The 24281-nt window shown below is 44.1% G+C and overlaps 1 protein-coding gene across 1 annotated transcript in view; it reads left to right on the top strand.

The window, feature by feature from the left end:
- The first annotated feature begins 228 nt into the window (after window positions 1-228).
- LOC121048459 overlaps window positions 229-24281 on the top strand; it is a 34322-nt gene continuing 10269 nt past the window's right edge. Inside the window, exons 1-2 of the mRNA XM_040504814.2 lie at window positions 229-366; window positions 9367-9515. Coding sequence (XP_040360748.2) covers window positions 9407-9515 — 109 coding nt within the window. The 5' untranslated portion in view covers window positions 229-366; window positions 9367-9406. The remainder of the gene's footprint in view (window positions 367-9366; window positions 9516-24281) is intronic.

Here is a 24281-nt window from a genome sequence, read left to right as displayed (position 1 = left end):
GGCGTTTCTTCTTCTCTTTCTTTCTTTTCTTCTTTTTCCGTAGAGACAGAAAAGGGAAACGAAAACTGGCAACAAAACGCCGGACGCCAGCAGGAGCCGGGGCACGTGCAGCCGGCGCGTGCCCCCTCCGCGCACGCGCCCCACTCACCAGATGGCGAGCACCCGCTCTTTTTTGTACGCGCGTGCTTCGATGCCGGAGGGGGTCTTTTTAGTGTTCGTCGGGGAGCCCGACCACCGTCCGCGTCTGTCTCCCGTGCTGTGGCCGCCGCCCGAAACGATGCCCGAGAAGCCATCGGAATGCCCCCGGAGTCCGAGCCTCCCGTAGCCGCGGTCCCGTCCGCAGCGTATCGTGCGATCCTGACACCGGTGAGTGGCCTCGTTTCTCGTCGCCGGTGCCGGGCCCAGAGAGGTTGTCCGGGCCTGTCGCGGCGAGGTTTCGAATCGCGTCGAAAGTTGTATACTCTGTGTACAACGCTCTAAAATTTATCCAGATGTTAAAGCGCAGAAAGACTCTTAAGTGAGGGACGGCTTCCTCCTCTTCTACTCCTATTTAATATTTATTGCAAAAGTAGAAGGAGAGTAAGACGTCCATCGAGTGAGTGACATGCAACGTAGTTAATAAAAAAATGAAGTGAAGCGCAATATAGATGAAGAAAAAAATTATCATAAATAAACGGTTGCTAGTCCACCTATGTGTCTTCTGTCTCTCTCTAGATGTAACCTTCCATTGCGTTCAGCTCGCACCGTATATAGCAATGAACCAAGTAGCTTAGCTTCGAGACATTACAGAGCTATCATTATTTCTATGCTCGTTTTGAAGGTAGCGTGGCGCGTCTTGATGATTTTTGAAAAGGGCAGTAGCGTGAATTATCTCACATTATGACAGATGCACTGCATATACAGTCCCACGATAAAATTCACGCTTTCAAGCACCGTAAATCATTGTCGTGGAAACGCGCAAGACACGTGCCACGAGCGCGTGCTTCTCTGCTATTCGCTTCCAAGGGCCGCTGATTAAAGCCCCTTCGTGTTTCAAAAGTAGCGCAAGGTGCGTTGATGCACGAGGCACGTGGAACGTGCAGCCCTTGGGAAGATAATGGCGGCAGAGCCCAGCTTTGACACTGATTTCAGACCCCATGTTCTTCCCAGAAGTGGCGCGCGGCGCTCATTCACACTGGAGACGGATCCGCGTTCGCGAAGCGGTTGCGAACGCGGTTCTTTAAAGATCCAGTACAATTGCACGCGCACTCGATGACATGAAGTGCGCGTGCAATTGCACTGGATCTTTATACAACCACGTTCGCAACCGCTTTGCGAACGCGGATCCGCTTCCAGTGTGAATGAGCGGTAAGGACGCCACTTCTCTCAGGATAAAGGGGCTTTACCGCTGATTTCAATGGTGCGCCGCCCCCGCCGCGCGAACTTCAATGCTGCGCCGGGACTCGTGCACTGGCGCATTTCACGCTACTTGCGAAACAAGCGAAAACACATCGAGGGGCTTTAGCTACAAACGTCGCATAGAGCCTCATCGCGGCACTTTACTGCGAGGAGATGTGCACTCAGGTGATTTTGAAGCGCGGGTTCTCGTGAGTACCCCAAGTTTCTAGAGTGACTCTGCTGCCTGTGCCCCTCACAGCTTTACACTAAGCCACACCCCAAGTCACCATAATGTACCGAAAGTTGGAAACACGAGCAACTTATGCAAGGATGCATTGCATTTACAGGAACTCTTGCGCAGCAGGCGCAACTGCCAAGACTTTGAGCTCGGGCTCAAAATTGCTGCCTAGCACGCGGATGTTATGCACTTTGGAAGGCGAGCAAAGCACCTGCCACACGTACCGGCGCTAAAAAAACATGGGGGGGAATTCCTTTTTTTTTTTTTAATTAAAGCTTCTTGATAAAGGCGTTTTTCACAAGTACCGCCGACCATTGTTGCGGAAACGCACAAGACACGTGCCACCAGCGGGTGCTCCGCTGCCATTCGCTTCCAAGGGCCGCTCATTTCAGTGCTGCGCCGCCATTTGGTTACAGGGGCCTCTCGAAACACGGGCCTCGTTCACTGGCGCATTTGACGCTACTTTCTTTCTTTTCTTTCTTTATTAATACTGTTAATCTCTTTCGAGATTGTTACAGGAGTTTATGAAACATATCACACAGGTTGCACCTGCTGCAATAACTTGGAACGAAAATCTAAAAGTGAGTAGCATTTACAACATCAGGTGGCCAACTATTCTAATCAATATTTGTTCGAGGAGAAAATGAGTACTTAAATGCGTCATTTTTATAACTATATTATTTTATTGTTCTGCTGTGAAAATGCCTACTACACCTGGAGCAAGAAAATGTAATACAAACATCTTTGTCTATTCCAAGCTCGTCGTTAACGATAAAGTAAAGAATTTTTAGTCGATCCATTCTCCTTTTCTCCTATAGGGTTTCCAGACCCGCCTCAACACAAAGTCTTGTGGGGGACACATTAGAGGAATACATATTGTACACAAAGCGCACCGCTAATCTCTGAATTCTCTCGAATTCCGAAATACAACATAATGTGTGGGGATCCCAGATCCCCACACATTCTTTCTTGAGAGCATGCATATTCCACCATTGGCCTAACCAGAGTTTTATATAATTATAACTTTGTCTCACGGGAGCCATGCTTCTTATATCTGCAAAGAAAACCCAACTTTTCACTGCTCCTAGATATGTTACTAACATGCCTTTTCCACCTTACGTCGGATGTTATAGTCAAACCCAGATACTTATATGTGCAAACTCTAAGAAGGCTACAGTTACCAATAGAATAGTAAAAAAGTAAAGGACTTTTCTTGCGAGTAATAGACATACAAACAGTCCTTGATAAATTCAGTGGCATTTGACAGTCAGTACACGAGACAATCTTTCAAGCGAGGAGTTTAATATTTCACAGTCTCCGAGACTTGATTTTCTTAAAAACAAAACAATCATCTGCAAACAATCTTATATTGACTTTGATTTTACAAACCATATCATTAACGAACATCAAGAACAATAGAGGCTTGATAACTGATCCCCGTGGTACAGCAGACGTCACGTATGTAGTAGCGGAACACGCGCTGTCAAATTCTACATTTTGCTGTCTCATTGTCAAATAACACTCTAGCCACTTCAAAATATTAGTTTTATTTAAGACAACTGCCAATTTTGTTAGTAGCTTCTCATGTGGAACGCGGTCGAACGCTTTTGAAAAGTACAACTATACAACATCAGTTTGTCCTCGAGTATTAATTACCGACGCAAACTCATGCAGTGTTTCGGTCAGTTGGGTGATAGAGTCACATTTTGACGGATACCATGTTGAGCCTTGGTAAAAAAAAAAAAAATTTATTTTGCTCAAGATATGCCGATATCTGTTTAAATACACCATGTTCATAAAATTTACTGCTAATACTGGGCAAGGAAATAGGTCGATAATTGGAATCAACCCTTGAGTCACCGAATTTTAAAATGGAAATCATTTTCGCTATTTTCCATTTCGAAGGTACAGTGCAAGTTTCTAGCGACTTTCTGAAATTACAGTCGAGTACTTAGCGCTCCATTCCCCATACCTTTTAAAAAAACATGGGGAAATCCGTCCGGCCCAACTGCCTTTTTGCGTTAATATTCGATATATAATTTAGAACACTTTCCTTCGAAATTGTTATATCTGTCAAACAGTTTCTAGCGCGTTCGCTGTCTTCTCGAATTGCATCAAATACCGGACTGCGACCGTTGTCTGAACTGAAAACGGACGTAAAATATTTATTGAAAGCACCAGCAGTATTATTAGGGGTCATACACAATTTCATTATCAATATTCAGTTCGTCTACTTTTGGTTTAGGAGGCGATATAAAGCGCCAGAACTTCTCAGACGTGGACCTGAGAAAGAAGGGAATTGTTACCTTAAAGATCGATGTTTTTCTTCTTTAATTGTATCCTTAAGCTCGTGGTGTAATTGGTCAACGAGGTCTGCGTCTTTCGATCGTTTGAGAAGTCTAAAAAGTCTACGGCACATTGGAATAATTTTCTTATTTATCCATGGTTTGTTTTTACTAGTAAACTTCACCTTTTTGGCACAAATTTTGAAATGCAGTCAAGAACAATATTTTCAAAAAGCTGTCACAAAAACTGAGGACAGTTTCATGTGTACTGGAAGCGCTGAAAAAGTCACTAAAAGAGAACGCAAGAGCGTCAATAATAGCGATGTCATCGGCCTTGGAGAAGTGGAGATATTGTTTGCGAATTCGTGCGTCACAAGGCGTACTATTTGTGAAAAAAAGTAAGCTATACCATTTGATGATCTGAAATGCCCTCAATCACCTCAATGCTTTGTACTCTTTCACGTAAATTCTGGGCAAGGAAAATTTATTCGAGTATCGAGTCTTTTTCTTCGGATAATCTTGTGGGATCGCGTACAACTTAATCCTGATCATAAAAGAAGGCCAGCTCTAGTAAAGCCGGCGAAATATGACACGCTGACCATGTGCGTTCCCAATCTTTAGTAGGCAGGTTAAAATCTCCAGCAGAAATAATTCTAGACTTTGCATGTACATTTTCGGAGAGATAGTCGATAGGATGGTCGCTTGGGCGAGCTGGTCAACCAGACTTGACCGTGACAGCGCAGGGAAAACCAATATCACACCAGACACTCAGGAAGACAAGCACACGCGCTGTCTTCCTGAGTGTCTGGTGTGAGATTGGTTTTCCCTGCGCTGTCACCGTCAAGTAAGGAGAGATAGTCATTTATTTTTCCAAAATTATTGCCGCTGGTATACTTCGTTTCACTTTCTCTGCGAGCGAAGCCAAAGCTAGAAGCGCGAGTCCAGCGCTTTTTGCGTTTCTCCCCAGCTCGCGCGCTCGAGCAAAGCCTGAACGCACGGAGCTTTCGCGCTCGCGCTTCCAGCTTTGCTTTCGCTCGCACATAAGGTGAAACGAAGTATAGGCGGTCTGTAAAACGCACCGATGATAAGAGACATGAAAAAAATGCTGACACGAGTCCACAAAATCTCAACACCACTGATATCTACCATTTGGTTCTAGTGCAAGATTTCTTTTAAGATTATGGCCCCGCCCCCACCTCGGGTATCTCTTTCCTTTCGTATTATTTTATAATCTGGGGGAATAATTTCCAAGTCAGTTACTTCAGTATGTAGCCACGTTTCCTTGACGACTGTGATATGGGTCATACGGCAGCAAAACATGTTCAAAATTCATAACATTATTCATTTCACTAGCGTTCATGTCCATTGAATTCGTGGGCTCCCACCTGGATTAGCGTGTTATAAATTAGACTGACCTTTTCGCCTTTCTTTCGATTTTCCTCAGAACTGTCCCACAACTGTTTGCGAATGTTTCGAACACGTCCTGAGAAATCTTCGAAAACAGAAACTGCCGATCCCTTCAACTTACACTCTAAGAAAAAGGGGGTGTACAGGGTTACACCCCTTGCCCCATATGTAACCCCCCAAAACTACATTTGGACGTTCAGTCTACTGACGTCGAGCTAGCGATACCAACTTTTACGAGTGGCTTGTTAGTTGTTGGATATAACGTATTAAATAGCTAATGTGCGTACCAAAAACTAGGAAAAAAACACAAACAGGTTTGGCAGCAGGGCCAAAGAAAACCTCGATTGTCTTACCTTTAATGCGTAAATTTGCTATTTTAACAAGTTGTATCGGTCGACGATCAAGCCACCCTTGAAAGTTGGTATCGTCGGTTCCACGTCTGTGGACCGGACGTGGAACTGTTGTTTTGGGGTGTCACATATGGGACAAGGGGTGTACCCCTATACGCACCCTATTTCTTAGAGTGTAGGGCAGTTTTTAAGAACTGAGAACTTCTCAGAAAAATTTAGGAACTTGATCACTGCTGGCCTTGTTTTGCCTTCTGATAGCGTCGAAGTCTATGTATTGTTTCTATGGTTTTAGTATCTGGTAAGCCGAGTGTTTCACGGAAAATGTTGTTTACAACTGTATCCTGAAGTAATTCCGCTGTCTCACTAACCCTATCAGACGAGATAATTTCGGCGGCTGCTATTTTCTAGGTCATCAATCTTATCCAAGAGGTAACCTATTGTGTTTTCAATAGTAGAAACTCCGTTTCCACAATCAGATAATTGTTTTGTTGTCGCCTCTAGGGCTATTAGTTGAGTCTCAAATTTTTCCATGTTTCTGGTGAATTCGTGTGAATTTTTCTTCTGCCCGCTTCTGATATTTTTTTATGGTTCTTAAGTCGTTAATCATTTGCGCCTGGTTTCCTAAAACTAGATTTAACAATTCTTCAACTGTGGGACCTGGGATGGTTTCAATGTAACCTCTCATTTGCAGGAGTTGAGCAATGATATAAGCAATCCACGGGAAAAAAGCACTGGGGCATGGCAACACCATCAAAAAAAGGGCATCGCTTTTGTACGAGGAGTCAGAACAACCAACCTGCACGGAGAACAAAAGCGGGTTTAGCCACAAGTTCGTTTTGATGCTGCCGTGCCCACTGCCGCGACGTTGTTCAACCGCGGCCTTTATATCCGCTTCTGCAAGCGTCGATGACGTCGGTGTACTTGATGCGACGGTCACCAGGGGTATATCTGCAGCGGCGTTGGACGATGACGTTGTGATGATCGGAACGACCACCGATTAAGCAGAATCCGTTCTGCTGATGACGAAGCTTGGCAGCAACAGCGCACACTGCACGATGAATAAAAGCGGGTTTAGCCGCATGTTCGTGTCGATGCTGCCGTGTCCTGATATGTTTGCTAGACAAACGCAAGCATATCGAGGGGCTCTTTCTGGAATGGCTTCTTGCCGGGCACAAAGGACGACGACAAAAGAAAGGAACACACAATACACAGAAGCGCTGACTCAGAACTGATATATAATGCACAAAGAAAGGAGATGAAAGCATCAGAAAGGATAGGACTACAAAAGCGCGACACAGACACAGCTTGCAAGGCAGGGTACACACTGCATAAAAGGCAGGGCACACAAACATAATTTCGAACTACAAATTAATTCTATTATACAAGGACCTATCCAAATATAAGGTTTCCTCATTCGACAGATCTGTCAAATGAGGAAACGTTACGAAAAACTGTGGTGCTTTTCTGTTGAAAGGCTGTTGAAAAAAGTCATCAGATGATATAAAATGTTAGTGGCGTTTCATCTGACTTTCTCTAGCTTTTCTGTTCACTTTCTTTTGAATATTAGCCCAATTTTTAATAAAAAAAGTCAAGAGACTTTCTGTCACCTCCAAGATGCTTTTTCTGCACTTTTTCAATTGAAAAGCTAGAGCCTTTCAAAAAGGAAACAAATTGTTTACAGCTTCTTTATTAATTCAATAAAGTTTTGGAACTTTACTACGGCTTTCCACTCAGCTCCAAATTGACTGAAAAAAAAACCTGTAAAAAAACACGATTCTTTTTTTTTTAGGAAATGGTGGTCTTGTGGTATTTGAAAGCACTACTACATCCCACAACTACACATTAGAAACGAAGACAAAGAAGCACTGAACACCTGAATCACAGTCCCATTGACTGCTCCAGAGCCTTATATTGCCGCGCGCAAGGCTGAGAAAGCAACGCTCGGTTACGGTCCTCCAGAAAGTCCCAGTTTCGCTAGCGCTCTGTAGTGCCGCCGAACCGCCGCCCGCTTTTCGCCGCCCGCTTTTCGCCGCCCACTTTTCTGCTACCTCGACGCTCTTTCGTTATTTATTTTTGGTTGGCACAAGTTCGCCCATTAAATCTTTTATTTTCAGTTCACTGTTCGGCTTTTCGTCACCTTCATTCGTGACAATATAACTTACATATTGAAGGTGGCCGGTGACCACTTCAGCCCTTATTAAGGTTCCAACTATCCTATTTTTTTCTCTAGAGTCTGTCAAAGAGAAAATAGCATTTCGAACTTCGCGGACGATATCTCTTACCGAAAAATCATTGGTGCAACTAACATTAATTCGGCGCAGTCGCTAAAACAACATCCAGAAAAACGGCTCCTAGAAGAAATGTTATGACTTATCTGCACAGCACCACTTAGAACGAAGCGAGTCAAGGCAGTAACTCCACTTTAAAATAGTTATTTTGCTTTCCTTTACTATCCTCTGTTTCATACTTAGTGTGCAACGCTGTCAGAGCTACTGGCGCGAGCATGGGACTTGATCTCGTTGATCATTTCCACGCGTTCTCGCGCAAACAATACCATAGATGAAGCCACGCGCTCGCGCCAGTAGCTTTGACAGCGTTGCACGCTAAGTGTGAAACAGAGTATAGGTGACTAGTCTAATATGGTCATTAAAGTAACTATAGTCAAAAAGTCAGAACAGCAGGGCGTGCCTTTCAAACGCGTGGCCTCCAGCACCGGCCCCGTGCCTTCCGTCGCGCTTTGACTGCACGCGCTCGCTCGAGGTGCACGAACGCGGAAGCGTTGTCAAGGGTAGTAGGCTCGCACTGGAGGCGGGACAACTGAAGCTCGTGAACTAGCGCCTGCCTCCCTCTGATATCTATGCCTATTTTCTGGAACGCGTTTTCCCAGCTCCGCCTATGCACAGGAATGTGGCCACGGTCGGCCCTCTTTTTGCTAGAGTTATCTATTCTCTAGCCATCATAGGGGTAATAAAGCGGACAGCGGTGAGGCGGCAGGCTGCCATAAAAATAGCCATGGGTCTAGTGCAATGTACCGTGGATGATATTTCGCGCTTGACTGAACTCGCTCGACGAATCAGATTCTTGCACTCAGTGGATGCGACGGGGGAAGGTCGACTATGCCGTCATGTTGTGCGGCGCGCTGTTTAAATTGCCCCGACTGCGAAAAGACGAGAACTTACCATTGGTAAGAATTCAGTGTTTTGTGGCTCTCCTGACGCGCAGGGATACGTACGGTGAAAAATATTATTTGTTCCCGAGGTTTCCACGAAGTCGCCCACGACCCCTTCAGCTGTGGGTGGGAAACGTGTACTCTATCTAACGGGCGGTAGATTCCGCCACCACTACTATGGTGTGGCTAGAGATAATATAACTCTACCAAAAGATAACCGACCGTGGCCGCATTTGTGGAGCGGGCAAACGCGATCCAGAAAAGTCATACAAATCAGTGCTGACTCCTTTGAACTAAAGTTATGGCAGCATCACGCATGCCTGAAACGCTTAGTAAGATCCTTCTTCTTAGCGCCTTCGCTCAAGAATGTCGTCGTGCAGTCGGGGAGAGGGGGTTTCGTGCCACTTTTGCGTTTTTAGGGGCTGTACAAAGGATTAACGTGCAGCGACAGCGCCCGTAATTGAAGAACGGAGTGGTTGTGTCGTCGCTGAAGCAAGAACCGCAGCAGTGAGGAGTCACGTGCCCTTTTTGTGGACGCAGGTGACGCTGCGTCCTGCGGCCATGGCGTAGAGGGCGCAGCATGCCTACCCCTTCCCAGGGCAGCGACCAGCAAGACTTGGCCATTGCCGGATTCCGCGCATGCGCGCAGGAAGCCATACGGTTCCTCATAGAAGAAGAACACTTGCCGGGTAAGGGACGATTTCTGCACATTTTTGTAGCTGTCTTTTTAAAATGCTATTTTTAGCCAAGCCAATCCGGCTAACATGGACATGTTTGCCGGCCCGGCTCGCGAGGCTCAGCAACGGAGCGCGAGAAACGGCGCAGCACATTGTGAAAAGGACTCCGTTGAACTCGGCCGACTTTTCGGTGTCCTAGCTGTACCTCCTGCCTTTGCCCCTGCCAACGGCCATTGGGGAACAAGAATAAACTCCCTCACAATACTAAAAAGGAGATGATTAAACCCGATATAATAGATAACGGGGAATTATCTAAATAAATATAATTGCTTTAATTAATAAGTATGTACTCGAATGACCTGAAGTAAATAAAAATGTTAGCCAAACTACCTTTAAATGTGAGTTTCTATATTTCGGTTATAAATTGTAAATCGTTTTGTGAAAACCGAACTCCCAAGAAAATATATTTCAAAGTGCCGGCATATACCATGTGCACATATGTCAAAAGATGCGTCGTCTCCCATCGCCGAATCATTGCCAAGGAACGTTTCTCAGCAAAGGGCTTTATGGATGCAGCTGAGCTCAACGACACGCGGACCTAGATATGCAATTTGACTTTTTTTAGCTGTAGTTCATTCCTTTTAGACCTTGATTGGGTAGCACCATCATTCATATCTGGTAACTAAATTTACCATGCGCAGTGCTCTCCGTGGCATTTTTTTTAAACGAATATCTGAGTAAAAAGAAATGACACTGAACGTTGTGTTGCTAAGTGCTTGAGTAGTGTACAGCAAACTAGAGTCACTGAATATTCCCAGGGTACCGAATTCCATTCAGTCCGCTTACTGGAAGTAAATTGGCGCAGACTTCAGTTCTGATTGGCGCAAGTTAACACTCAGCCAACCTAAAATTAAGCACAAAAAAAAAAAAAAAAAAAAAAAAAAACGCAGATCGAACGTTTTCGCGTTACCTTGGCTACGGCGGGTATGCACGGCGTGGGGAGTTTCGGAGAGTTTGACACTGGGACGTCGGCGCATATGATCTGAATGAAAAGATTTTAATCTGTAGATTGTTGATCTTAAATCGAACTGACCTGAAAGTGTGAAGAGCTGAAGAACTCCTTCAGTTTACTGTCCAGTATGGAGATGAGGTCGTCTTCTTCAATCTTTGCTTCGCGGCATTCAAATATTGTTGTTTGTAGAAGATTTCATCGGCTGACTGTGAAATATTGTTGAGCAAGTTGCAATGAATACTTTCGTATTTGCGACCTTCCATGGGAATAAACGGTGATCTCGCTATGCTTAGTAAAGAAAGATAATAAACTGAGCAAACCGACTGTGATGACGATGACAGTGGTGATGACCAATTCACTTGGCCGGAACCAAGAAACGCTCTCTTGTTGTTAAGGCGAAAGCCTTAACAGTAACAGCGTATAGGGTCATAAAAATATGATTGAGGGGCACGCGCCGCTCAATTGTATGCTCAGGGACGACGCTGTCCTTGGCGTCGTCCTTAAAATCGTCCTAGAAACGTCCTAGACCTCTAGGACGACCTTACTTGTCCCTTTACGCGAAAAAACGGCGTCCTTGTGCCCGAAATATTGCCATAAAAATGCATTATCAAGCACGCGCCGCTCGGGCTCATGCTCACGTTCAAGTACGGGAGCGTCATGTCACCGCCGGAGGGCCGTGCGCAAAAGGTGCGCTTCGGACTTCATCTGTGCTCGTTGTGTGCTTCGTGTAAGAAACTGTGAGGCAACGGCCTTTTACCTCTACGACCTCGACATCGGCGGCAGCGTCTACATCTACGGCGGCTTCCTCAGGCAAACGTGGCCGCCCACGCAAATACGCCACAGCCTCCTTAACTGTCCTCCTCTTGGAGTCGTTCTCGACGTCATCCTAGACGTCGTCCTAGAAGCCGTACTTGGCGTCGATCTGTAGGACGTCGTCCTTGATTTCATCCTATAGAAACATTACTCGAAAAATTTCTCTCGTGGGGCTATTATGGTATCGCCTTCTTACACGTAAGCACTCTTGAATGTCATCCTGTAATTTTTTAATGCAATTGCACGATGTATTAATTTCCGTTTTATATTTGTTTGGCGAATAATCTAAGCTGGGAAATAACACGTCAGAATTCTAAAGAACACTTAGTGCAGATACTATGTTTATAACTTTAGCCAAGCGTCTTTGCAATTGATCAAACTGTTAACATGACCACTTTCTCCCTTCTTTGTGGTTTAAAGTTATTTAGAACCAATGCAGTTTTCGATTATCTACTTTTTTACAACAAAATGTGGCACAAAGTGAGGATTAGGAGGTGTTTTGAAAGAGCTTATGTTGTTTGATATGTTCCTTCCGTGCGTGTTCAGTTCAATGGAATGCCATGAATTTGCTGAGACACAGCTAGTGCGCTTACGCGAAAACGCGTGATTTTACATTAAGTCATCCTCACCATCACCAGGGACGCGAAAAAATCTACTTGCCATATGCACCATCAACTGTCTCACTAAGACTGTGCCGTGGACACAAAGGCGGCCCTGTGCGAGCATTCGGAGCTTTGCAGGGGAGAGGAGGTTTCTCTTCTCCTCTCCAGAATTCCTGGTGCTCCCCCCCCCCCCCCCCCCCCCCCCCGCTCTGCCTTTGCGTCTACTGCACAGTTTTAGTGAGACAGAATATAGATACGCCACTGGCTCGCGAAATACTCTCAAAACCCACCTTCTCCGAAATTCGCGAAGTAAAGAGCCAGTGAAAATAAGGTTGCTTTGAGTACATAATTGTTATGTGTCTGCTTCCTCACTATGTGAGTGCTCTGGGACAATTTCAGAGCGGTCGTTGAGACACGGACAACCAGCGTCCATAAAGACTTGTCCAGGCTTAGCGAGGAACAGGGGACCGATATGCTCCCCACTCCTGCACAGTAGCCGTCCTGCACGCTCTTTGTCGCAGCCGATCTCAGCGTCTGCAGAATTATCATTCTTAATCACTATAAAATTTGCGAGGGAAATATTGGTTGACCCGAGGAAGACAGCCATTTATTTCGCACAGCAGTAAGGACGACCTTGGCACTTCGTTGATTTTCATGCGCCAGCGAGGGGCCACGGAACTCTCACTGTACTCGCAGCCTTGCCCGACGCTGCAGTGGGGCATGAACATCGGCGAAACGCGAAAGAATCGCCCTTCGTACTGCACAAAATTAATGGCTAAGCCTTCCTAATGTCGACAAATATCTCTCTATCATGTTTTAGAGTGATTTGGATTGAAGTTTTGAAAACACTGAGATCCGCTGCATCGAAGACCGTGCAGGACGGCACGGTCTTCAATGCGGCTTGATAGGCCTAGCGAGGGTTAGGGGACCGCAACTCCATGGAATAGCGGTCCCCTTGCCCTCGCTAAGCCTATCAAGCCGCATGACTTGTTTTAATGCGTTGGCATTAGAACGCTCGTTTTGACCAAACCCCAGCGGTGTCTTTTGTTTGTCAGCGCCAGGGAAAGAAGGAGAGGGTGTGACGCTACCATTGGCCGCTGACGCCAGCACGTGTCAACCTCTCCCTCTCGCCCCGGCGCTGGCAAACTAATGTTTTCCAGGCCATGTTTTCGTCAAAACTAAAGCCCCTTGATACTTCATTTACAAGTTACGACAGCCAATACAAATGACAAAGCACATTACGCTGGAACAAAATGGCGGCATTTTGTTCAAACCTCTGCTGTGCGCCGCCATTCGCTTCCTAAAACCTGCACCGTCGCGCAGTCGGCGCTTCAAAGAATGTCGCTACTTGTAGGAAGCTCTTATCTACATACTTCAGTCAAAACGAGTCCTTTCGTTTTTGTCAGTCACGCACACAGCTGGCGCGGAGCCAGGGAGGAGGAGGCGTTGCGCAACACCTCCCCGTAGTGCTGAATGAGATGCCGTAGTGCTGAATGAGATGGCGTCATCAGATAAGGCCAACGCTGGACACAGATTGGAAACGAGTGCTGCATCAGCGCTCGACTTCGAGTTAAGTTGGAGCCGATTGTTGACGCAATCGTCGTGTCCAATATGTGCCCAGTGTTGGCCTTCTCCGATGACGCCATCTCCTTCAGCACTCCGGTCGTGATATCTTGGAGCTGTGGCACCACGGCGCGGTGGAATGCGGGCGTGCTGAGTTGCCGCTCTGTCGTCGCCGGTTGTTCTTCGCTCTGGGTTTCCCTAGTAGCGGTGTGTGTGTAGTTAAAACGACGGATGCGGTTCCTTCCCCGACTGGTACGGAGGTAGTTCTTTCCACAAGTGATGGGGTGACCGTATCCAAGGGCGTCGACGTACTCCGAAAGGCAAAGTACAAAAAAGAGGCAAAAAAAAAATTACAGAAAGATTCACAGAGGATTTATTAAGGAACCCGTTAGCATGACTTTTGAGAAACGCCACACACCGCCCCTTTTGGGAAACTTTAACACTGACCCCGTAACGAGGCCAAAAGGGAGGCAGCAGTCAATAGAGGAAGCAAAAGAGAAAGCTAAGAGAGAAAAGTGGATGGGTCAGCACGTTTGCGTTTCCCTAAGGGGGACGTGTGTGGCGTTTCCAAGGGTCAAGCTAGCGCATTCCCTAAGAATCCAGCAGGAAATCTTCCTGTAATGGTTAAAAAGCGCAACAGGACAACGGACAGAAAGGAAGACACATACACAGCGCTGCTTACAACTGAGCTTTATTTTCGCTCTCACTCAAGATATATGCGCCGGTGTCAACAAAATCAAGTTAAGAAAAATATACAACCAACACTCCGCCCTTGTCTTCATGTAATTTTTTTTTTTTTTTGCTTGAAAAGAGTTTAGAAGAACTTGACTTGTGCCAAAACCCAAGCTTTGAAGGCTCGAAGTGACCTAATTTTGATTGCGATACGTCAATTATTAAAACTGAGCTCAAAGATACAATCGAGTGGCGGGGAGAGTAATACCCTAATTAAACTAGTGCTCTTAACCGTCATTAAGACAACGACAGTTGACTTTAGGCTGGTTCACACTGCCCCATTTTCTTACGTTAAGTTATGCTATGAAATATTACGTTGAAGTCACCGGCACCTTTGTGCTCCATTTTAAGCGAGGCTACCAGTTCAAGGAGAAAGCCTGACACGCGACATTCGAGACACGAATGTTTCGGTGACTTGCACGTAACGTGACTTAACGTCAGAAAATGGGGCAGTGTGAACCAGCCTTTAATCGCGATCGGCCTGAGTTACACGGTGGCGCCAACTGTCATTAAGCCGCTAACGATCCTCGAGTTCAACTGAGCCTGGCCTACCTCAGTTATACTCTATCTCCCCTTATGATGTACCGCAGGAAAGGCTACTAGCGCGAGCTCCTCGCTCTAGTGCACATCTCGGTGGCACAAGCTCTCGTGCATTGAGGACCAGTGCCAACGCTATGAGCTCGCGCTTCTAGTCTTCGCTGCAGTACAACATATATGTTGTCCTGCAGCGGTTCGACTCATGGATCGCGCTTCCAGCCTTCGCGCTTCTAGCGAAGGCTAGAAGCGCGAGCTTATAGCGTTGGCACTTGTCCTCAATGCACGAGAGCTTGTGCCACCGAGACGTGCTCTAGATAAGGTGAAACGGAGTATAACTGACGGGGGTTCACCCCAAAAGAGCTAAAGATGGCAATGTCCTCCGCATCGCCGCCCTTGGCCAGCGGCAGCGAAGCACTTAAAGGGGCGATGCAACAATTTTTGTACTTTGCGCAAATACCACTTAGAACGGATCCCTGACGTTAATGACCTATGAAACACGCGTTCGTTTTTCACCCCACGCAATAGAAGTCCCAGAAAAAAAAATCAAAGAAAAACGAGCAGCGTTCACCCCCTCAACTCGCAGCCAGAACAACCGGCCACGTGTTCTGGAGCCGATTATATGCCGCCAATGTTGATCATAGCCACGCGCTGGGGTTGGCAAAGCACAGGACACGCGCTGAGTTCAGACATTGTTATGTCTCGGCTATTGTCGTCGTTGCAGCGATTGGACACGGGCCACTACCCGAATGCTTCTCGAGCTAGTAATTATCACGAGCCCAAATCGAGTGCTCACGCAATGCTCGGGTCCAATCTATGAACCGCATTAAAATATCGTCATTGGGGTGTGCTGCGATCCCCACGTTACGTCATCAAATTTTGCAAAGGAGAGATTGAATGAAAATGATCGTTTTTGTCATTGAAATTACACCGCATCTAAGGAGTTCTTGGCCAGTGGCGTTGCGTGCGAGTATCCGTGAGTCCCACTAGTGCCAGTAAGCTCGTGTAAAGTCTAAAACATTCCAATTGAATATCGTTGCACAGCTCCTTTAAACTATTGCGGAAGATTGGGGGAGGTATCTGGAAAGTAACGTAGCAGCAAATATTCTTAGAAGAGTGATTCGGGGGCAGAGCTTGCCGCTAGAGTGAATGTGTGCGGTTCCAGTGTCATTTTGTGTGCTGTGTATTCGCAACTCCAACACCCTATAGGTGGCGGGGCGGTAGCTCCAAGATGGCGGAAGAGACGGGGATAGATTCTCCACGATTTCCCGTGCGCCCGCTCGCTGACGCTGGTCAGTTCGCTAAAATTATTTATTTGTCCACAAATGCGAAGCGGTTAGGGCAGGATCATATTACAGAGGACGGAGATGTTGATGCACGTTAAGAAAACGAGCATGCTGATATTTAAAAGTTGCCGAAACATCAACTTGCGAAGCTGTGTGGTGGGCGAGCGCGTTTTAGGCACCGGCTACGTCACTGTTTATTTGAGAATATTTTTGAGGGTGATGAAGATATCGTGTTTGCGCTTTGCCTGCCCATTAGTGCTCTGAAAAGTGAGCCACGCACGATGGCCATCAAGCTTCGGAAAAGCAGCGTTCACAGTAATGATGTGTTCGTGTCACAGGCTCACAACTAGCTGCTCACCGTATCGGTTTTAGTGTACTGCAGCACGTGATCAAACTGCTCTATGGTTATTGATGGAAAGGTTGTTGCCGTAAGCTACCGTGCTGTGTAGCGTTACAACAGGAAGCTCACGCTGCGCCTTTGAAGCAGAATAGAGAATTTTCCCATACAAAAATGTCCTATGGTCGGCTATAGAAAATACTTTGTATGGTCGGCTTTAGCTAATTAGCCCAAATAGCTAAAGAATTATCTATGGCTGTCTTTAGCATCTTATGGTCGCCTTTATAAGCCTCTTTAGCTTTGCCTATGGCCCTATCGCTGTTCAATTACAGCGCTCTCTAGCTTTTCTAATAGTTGGCTAAAGACTTTTCTATGGCTATTCCTATGGCTCTTTTTAGCCAGCAAACCCTAAAAAATATTTACTTTTAAGTTCCCCGACTTGTGAGCGCCCTACATGATATATATATATATATATATATATATATATATATATATATATATATATATATATATATATATATATATATATATATCTACGTATAGATATGTGTAAATCTATGTATACATATATCTCTGAACACATTGAGCACAAGCAGAACACTTCCCCACACAGCAGCAATAACGCAGATCTACAAGCGCTATTTTCGCACTAGCTGTATATATGACAGTCTAATTTTTGAATCCGACTTTGCCGGTGACTCATCATTTGTCGCAGAAACACGGAGAGGCGGAGCAAATATTACTCGTACTTAATACATTATTTGAATTGTCTCTGGAAGTAGCCCCCATCTCTTAATTCAAAACCCTAAAGAAAGCAAATGTAGATCATTAGGCTAATTAACTAAAGTTTATTAATTATATTTTTAATAGTTTGATGAATCACGTTGGCAATGCAGTGATGGCATGCAGTACACTGGTACTGAAGATTGCAATCAATCTATTGCTTGATTGCAGTGTTCGGCGCCAGTGTAAGTTATTTTCACTTTTAGGGGGTTATAATTATTTTAATTGTTGCACAAGTATTTTAATGGATTATTCAAACAAACAATATTTACTGGTTTTCACGACTCGTTGCAACAGCAGAGAACATATCTTGGGTCATGGTTTGTCACCGGCCTGAGAGAAATTTTGTATTGATTTAATTTTCTAACGTGGAGTGTTTTTACTGAAAAAAGTAAGCGCCGGTAGTGATTTTCTGTAGACCTGGAAAGAAAATTTATTGGTTCTCAGTTTTAGACTCGGGGCCATCAATTTTTCTATAGGCGGGTAAAGACAATGTATAGGTTTCCAGTCTTTAAACTCGGGGCGAAGGAGTTTTCTATAGGCGGGAAAAGAAAATTTATTGGTCGTCAGTCTTTAGACTCAGGGCCATAAAATTTTCTACAGACGGTTAAAGACAATTTGTTGGTTCCCAGACTTTAGACTTGTGGCCAAAGGATGCTCTATAGGCGGGTAAAGAAAATGTATTGGTTCCCAGTCTTTAGACAAAGGGCCATAGCTGTCTTTATGGATTTTTATGGCCAGCCATAGAGGGCCATAAGGGTTGATAGCCTACCATATAATTTTCCGTAGACGACCATAGACCATTTTTGTATGGGTTCGTAGACCGTTTTCGCCATTCCGCAACGCCCTCCGCAACCCGCTACGATGCCCGGAACTCTACAGTCGAGGCCATCGGTGCGCAGGCGCAGTAACAACTTCTTCGTTGCGGAGGGCCTAGCGGAAGGGAAAATGCGGTCTACGAAAACTCCCTAATTTTTAGCGCGCCCCAGGAACATTGCCGTGCTCTCGGTAGGCAACGGTAGCCTGTGGTAACGCCATGCTAAAACGGCCTATTCAAATAATCGGCGTGTTTAGGGGTTTTATTCGTTGCTCTATCAAAAATAAATAATTTAGTAAACTGTACATCTTTTGTACCTTGTTATTTGCAACGTTGCGGCCCCTCTCGCCAAAACTTCCCGTTCTAAGCTCCCGTTACGAACGGCTGGCTAACACTGACGCGATGGCAATGCTTTGAGCATTTTTTTTATTTGCTTCGTAATTACCTGAAAGCAACTGTATTTCGTCTTTTAAAGTGCTTTGAATAAATGATCATGTTCCTTGTAACAGCCTTAAAACGCGAACCCATTTCCGATGTGCATTGCTCGACATACTGTTGCGCGACGAGTTTTCTCCCACTTATGGCAAAGAATAGACTTTTCGTAGACCATACTCTAGAGCTTCACATTATTAGCGGGATATTTCGCCGTCACGTTGAGCACAGATTGAGCTGGCGGCCATGCGTAAGACCAAAAATCCGCAGCGTATATGCGGTATACGAAAAGTCCCTAATGAAATTAGACATCCCGGTCCTTCGCGCAACGCTGTTGCAAGGCGGACCACGAAAATTCCCATTTTAACGCGCTCACTTTTTTCGTTAAAACGGCTTCACGCATCAACGCCGCCTCCGCCGCTGCCGTCCCCGCTCCTCTGGTTCTCCGTTCGTCCGCGAGAGGGCGATCGGCGGGCTGGAGTTGCGAATAGGCCCCCAAGTTCACCCTTTGACTTTTAACTAAGATTGTATGATCATTTACTAGGATTTCAAAATAACAATGTTATCCTTTGTGGCGACTTAAATCTCAGAAATTAATTGGACGAGTTTCTCAAGTGCATCCATGAAAATGCTACAATCATTCGTGACATAATGTTTGCATGTGATTTATAACAAATTATAACAGAGTTTACACGTGTCCAAAGCTCAAGTTGTTCGCTTTTAGATCTAATTTTTGTACCCAGTGCCTTTTCTGACTGCCATGTTAGTGTTGAAGATGGTGTGTCAGATCACAAGCTACTATACTTCTGCTGCTCTTTGGTAGGGCTTCCAGCCAATAAAAGACGCCCAGTGACGACTGTCAAAGATTTCAGTCATGCTGATGATGGCAGTGTTTTTGGATATTTAGATTCGGCATTTGCTGACTTCCAAATAAATGATTCCGCTTTATCTGTTCTTTGGCAAAGATTTAAGCTTATGGGCGTATTTTGCTTAGGCAACTTCATTCCTTATAGACACAGGTCTCCAAAACGAACCAATCCGTAGACTGATAGAGACATCATTCATCTCAAACGTAGCTTGATAGGGAGACATCATTGATCTCAGACGTAGACCGATAGAGACATCCTTCATCTCAAACGTAGACTGATAGAGACATCATTCATCTCAAACGTAGACTAAAAAGAATGAGAAAAAGAAAATGTAATCCCGAAAGGGTACGTGAGTTACAGACTGAGTTAACCAGCAGAGTTGCACAGGCTAGAGCAAGCTACTTTGTAAATGATTTGTCGACTTTTCTGAAGGATAACCCAGAAAAATGTTGAAGGTACCTGGCCAAAAAAAAAAAAAAATCCTGTTGAAAAAAATATGATAAATGAGTCTTGTTTCAGATAAAAGGAATTTCTCAGCATTTCAACTTTTATTTTCAGTCAGTTTTCGGAGAAAAAGATGAGTATGAATGTCGCGCTTCTTTGTCACCCATGACTACTGATTTTATTTCCTATCAGGGTGTTTAGTCAGTGCTGTTAAACCTAAAAACGAAGTCTGGCGTAGGCCCCGATGAGATTTCAAATATTTTTCTTCGACGGTACGCAGAATAACTGGCACGTTTTTTGAGGATAATATTTCAGACTTCGTTTGTCACCAGTTTGCTTCCGAATGACTGGCTCTTAGCACATGTCGTCCCTGTATTCAAGAAAGGAGACCCCACTATCACTAACAAACTATCGTCCATTTCTCTCACATGTACCTGTTGCAAACTCATGAAGCATATTATTTAAAACTTTATTTCTTTCTTTTTGGCAGAAGACAACATTTTGTCCAACTTCTAACATGTTTTCAGAAAGGGGTCTTCCACCACAACTTAACTTTTTAACCACGGTCTACGACTTCGCCGCTAGTCTTCATAAATCTGGTCAGGTGGACGTCATAATCTTGGGTTTCAGTAAAGCCTTTTACCTCGTGGAAAATTAGTATTTAAAGTAGAAAATGTTGGTCTTCCGATTCCTTTTGTTAAATGGATTAAATCATACCTACCAGGGCGTAAACAGTTTGTTGATATTGGTGGGGAATTTTCAAATGGGTTCCGTGTATGTTCGGGTGTACCCCAGGGCAGCGTTCTGGGGCCCTTGTTATTTCTAATATACATTAATGGCAGTGTGCCAGTCATTGATGGAAGCGAAAGCGTTACACTTTTTGCAGATGATTTTGTTCTGTTCAAATATATAACAAGCTCATCGACTAGTATGCATTAAACTCTTCACTTTCAAAAAATGCAGATTGGTGTGCCGAATAGCAAATAAAATTAAAATCAGGAGAAAAAACTGTTTCATTACGGGTTACAAAGAAAAAAAAAATTCACTAAAGTTTATTTATGATATCTGTAGCTCCCCCTTGCGCGAAGTTTCGGAGTATAAGTATCTAGGACTGACGATTTCTAAAGCTCTTTCATGTGATACACACATCGATAACATCTGCTCGTCCGAATTCCGTAAACTTGGTTTCCTTAGACGCAAAATAATGAGAATACCATCTAGTGTCAGAGTTTTAGCTCATAACACTTTTGTGGGATCGAAACTTGAATACGCCAACCTTGTCTGGGATCGCTTCACTAAAAAACCTTTCGAAGCTGGAAATGGTTCAATAACGCGCGATCAGATCATCTATGGAAAATTTAAAAGATTAGATTCTCCATCGCACCTTATGAAAACTAATGACATAGCTACACTTGAGCTTCGTAGAAAGCTCTCCAGGCTAATTTTTTAAAATTAATTATGGTACGAAACAATGTACGGCTTGGCACACATAATCACCCCATCCCGTTAATGTCACGACCTACGAGGCACCATAATCAATATTCATTAACACCAATCTTTGCACGCACTAATCGTTTCAAATTTCCCTCCTTTCCCCGCACCATCTCGGGATGGAACTTTCTACCACCTAGCGTTTTTGAGGCTGCAGAGTTTTGTGATGCCATTGATAGCTATATTTCTTAGGTGTGATTACTTTTTTCGTATAAAATATCTTGCATGTTAGTATTTTGCACGCCACTCTTATTTATTGCACTTATTGGTATATGCCTCGAATATGTGTATATTTATTTATTGTACCCTCAGGGCCCGAGGGCACTACAGAGGGGAGTTGGTTACAAAAAGAAAATCGCTAAAAAACAAAATGACAACCTAAGAATAGAAACATGAACATAAGAAATTTTAACTTAGAAAAGCAGTTAAACAACGCTTAAACATAATGGCATCTGTTACAGACACAACTGACGGTGGTTCCACGTGATTTTTGTTTTGGGGATGAATGAATTATAAAAAGTCGTGGTTTTACAAACAGGTGGACAGATTTTGTGTTGGTGATCGACGCGTGGCGAGACATATGAGGGGGGAGTTAGTAATTTTTGATGCAAGAAAGAATTGTGATGATAAATTTTATGAAACAGACAAAGACGGGATAACTCACGACGTGAAGAAAGGTTAGGTGGGTTTAAAAACGTTTTCATGGATGTTAAGCTTGCACTACGGTGATAGTAAGAATGAAGCGAACAGATCTATTTTGAATAGCTTCGACCGCTGTTGTAAGTAAGTCAGTACCGGGATCCCATATAGAGGAGGCGTATTCCAATTTGGAGCGGACAAGGGTTTTGTATAGTAGTAGCTTGAGAGATACAGGGACAGATGGAAAATTACGTTTGAGAAAACCAAGCATGCGGTTAGCATTGTTAGTTATGTAGCGAATATGAGGCTCCCAAGACAGGTTCGATGAAATATGGATCCCCAAGTACTTATACGATGATACACCTTCCAACAAAACACTGTTTAGATAGTAGAAAGTAGAGTGCGAGTTAAGACGAGAAACAGTCATTACTTTACATTTGTTAGTGTTGAGCTGCATGTTCCATTTGTTACACCAATTAGAAACACAATCAAGGTCAGACTGAAGGATAGCAACATCAGAGGTGTGAGTTATTTCTCGGTAAAGAACGCAATCATCTGCAAATAAGTTAATAGAGGAGGAAACGCAGGAAGGTAAGTCGTTGATAAAAATAGGAAAGAGCAGCCGACCTAACACTGAGCCTTGAGGGAGGCCTGATGTCACGGGAGCTGGACTTGGAGAAGTATTATTCACAGACACAAATTGAAATCGGTTATTAAGGAAAGCACGAATCCATGAAAGTAAATCCTGATCAATGTTAAGTTTGCTAAGCTTATGGAGTAGTAGATTATGTGACACCTTATCGAAAGCTTTAGCGAAATCAAGGAAAATACAATCCACCTGGGAACCACGATCAAGAATAAGGTGAAGGTCATGATTGAAGGGGAGTAGCTGAGTTTCACACGAAAATGATTTACGGAAGCCATGTTGTGCAGAAGCAAAGAATGAATTGGATTCTAGGTGTTGAACGAGATGAGAAAAAATAATATGCTCAAGAATTTTACACGGAATGCTTGTTATGGAAATGGGACGGTAATTGAGGGGAGAATGATGATCACCGGTTTTATGCACGGGCACCACTTTACCCACCTTCCAATCGTCAGGTAAACAGCCTAGAGTGATAAGTGATTGCTCATATAATTTAGACAGTATTATCGAATACTCTTTTGTGCTTAGCAAAAATTTAGAATTAATTCCGTCAACTCCCGCGGAGCAGAATATTTTTAACTGATCAATTATCTTTATAATTCCACTTGTTTGAATTAAGATGGGATACATGGGCAGAAAAGCACGTTGTTGAAGTTGAGGTAAAGTTGAAGAAATACAGTTTAAAAATGATTCAACAAAAGTAGAATTTAAAACATTTGCACAGTCATCGGTGGAAACAGGTTCACCTGATAAACTAAACAGAGACAGTGTGGCGTTTTCATTGTCGTTATTCGCATTCCCGAAATGTTTGACGTTGTTGGTTAGTAGCGATGGCAGGGTGATAGGAAAATAAACTGACTTTGCATCCGCGATTGCACCTTTGTAAGCATTGGCAGCCTCATGATACTCGAGCCATTTAACCTTGGAATTTGTTAACTTTGCTGCACGAAATTTGCGCTTCTTTTTATTGGAAAGTCTTTTTAGGGTGTTATTGAACCAAGGGGAATTCGAAACAATTGGGATGTTACGTAGCGGTATACGTTTATTGGTTAGGAGCTCAACCTGCGTCTTAAACAATGTCCAATTTAATTCTAAAGAACGGTCGGAAAAGTGGTCTAAGTAATCGTTAAGAAAAAGGCCAAGGGTACCGTTAATAGAGTCATAGTCAGCTCTACCATAGTCTCGCATTTTTTTAAGAGTTCGCTGTGCTGTTTTGGCTGGCACATCGAGTGAGAAATGTAGTAGCGAATGGTCGCTGAAAGCCGGCATGAAAGTAATAGAAGAAATTAGTTCAGGTGAAGTTGACAAAATGAGATCTAATACGTTTGCAGTTGTAGCTGTGATTCGAGTAGGAAGAGACACCAGCTGCGAAAAACTGAAATCATCACATAACTTTATAAAATCTTCCGCATCTGATGAGAAAGGGTTAGAGAAAATATGCGGGTGGGACCATTTTATTTGAGGATAATTGAAATCACCAAGAAGGAGTATAGGAGATGAAGGAAAGAGCACTATTATTGAGTTCAAAACATCATGAAGATTCGAAAGAAAGGAAGGATTAGCTGATGGCGGACGATAACACACGGCTAAGAAAACGTTTTGGAAATTCAAACACAAGCAACAATAAACCATTTCTAAATCACTATTCAAACGCACACAGAAAGAATCAATGTGATCGGCATCTGCCAATAAAACCCCACCTCCATTTCGTGCACCCCTATCACAACGGTAGACATTAAAACGCTTATCACAACTAAATAATTCACAATTCCGAACAT

This window comes from Ixodes scapularis, unplaced genomic scaffold (assembly GCF_016920785.2).
Source record: "Ixodes scapularis isolate PalLabHiFi unplaced genomic scaffold, ASM1692078v2 PGA_scaffold2__306_contigs__length_199485367, whole genome shotgun sequence".
Lineage (NCBI taxonomy): Eukaryota > Metazoa > Arthropoda > Arachnida > Ixodida > Ixodidae > Ixodes > Ixodes scapularis.
The sequence above is the reverse complement of the archived record's forward strand: the minus strand, read 5'-3'. Positions and strand labels throughout refer to the sequence as shown.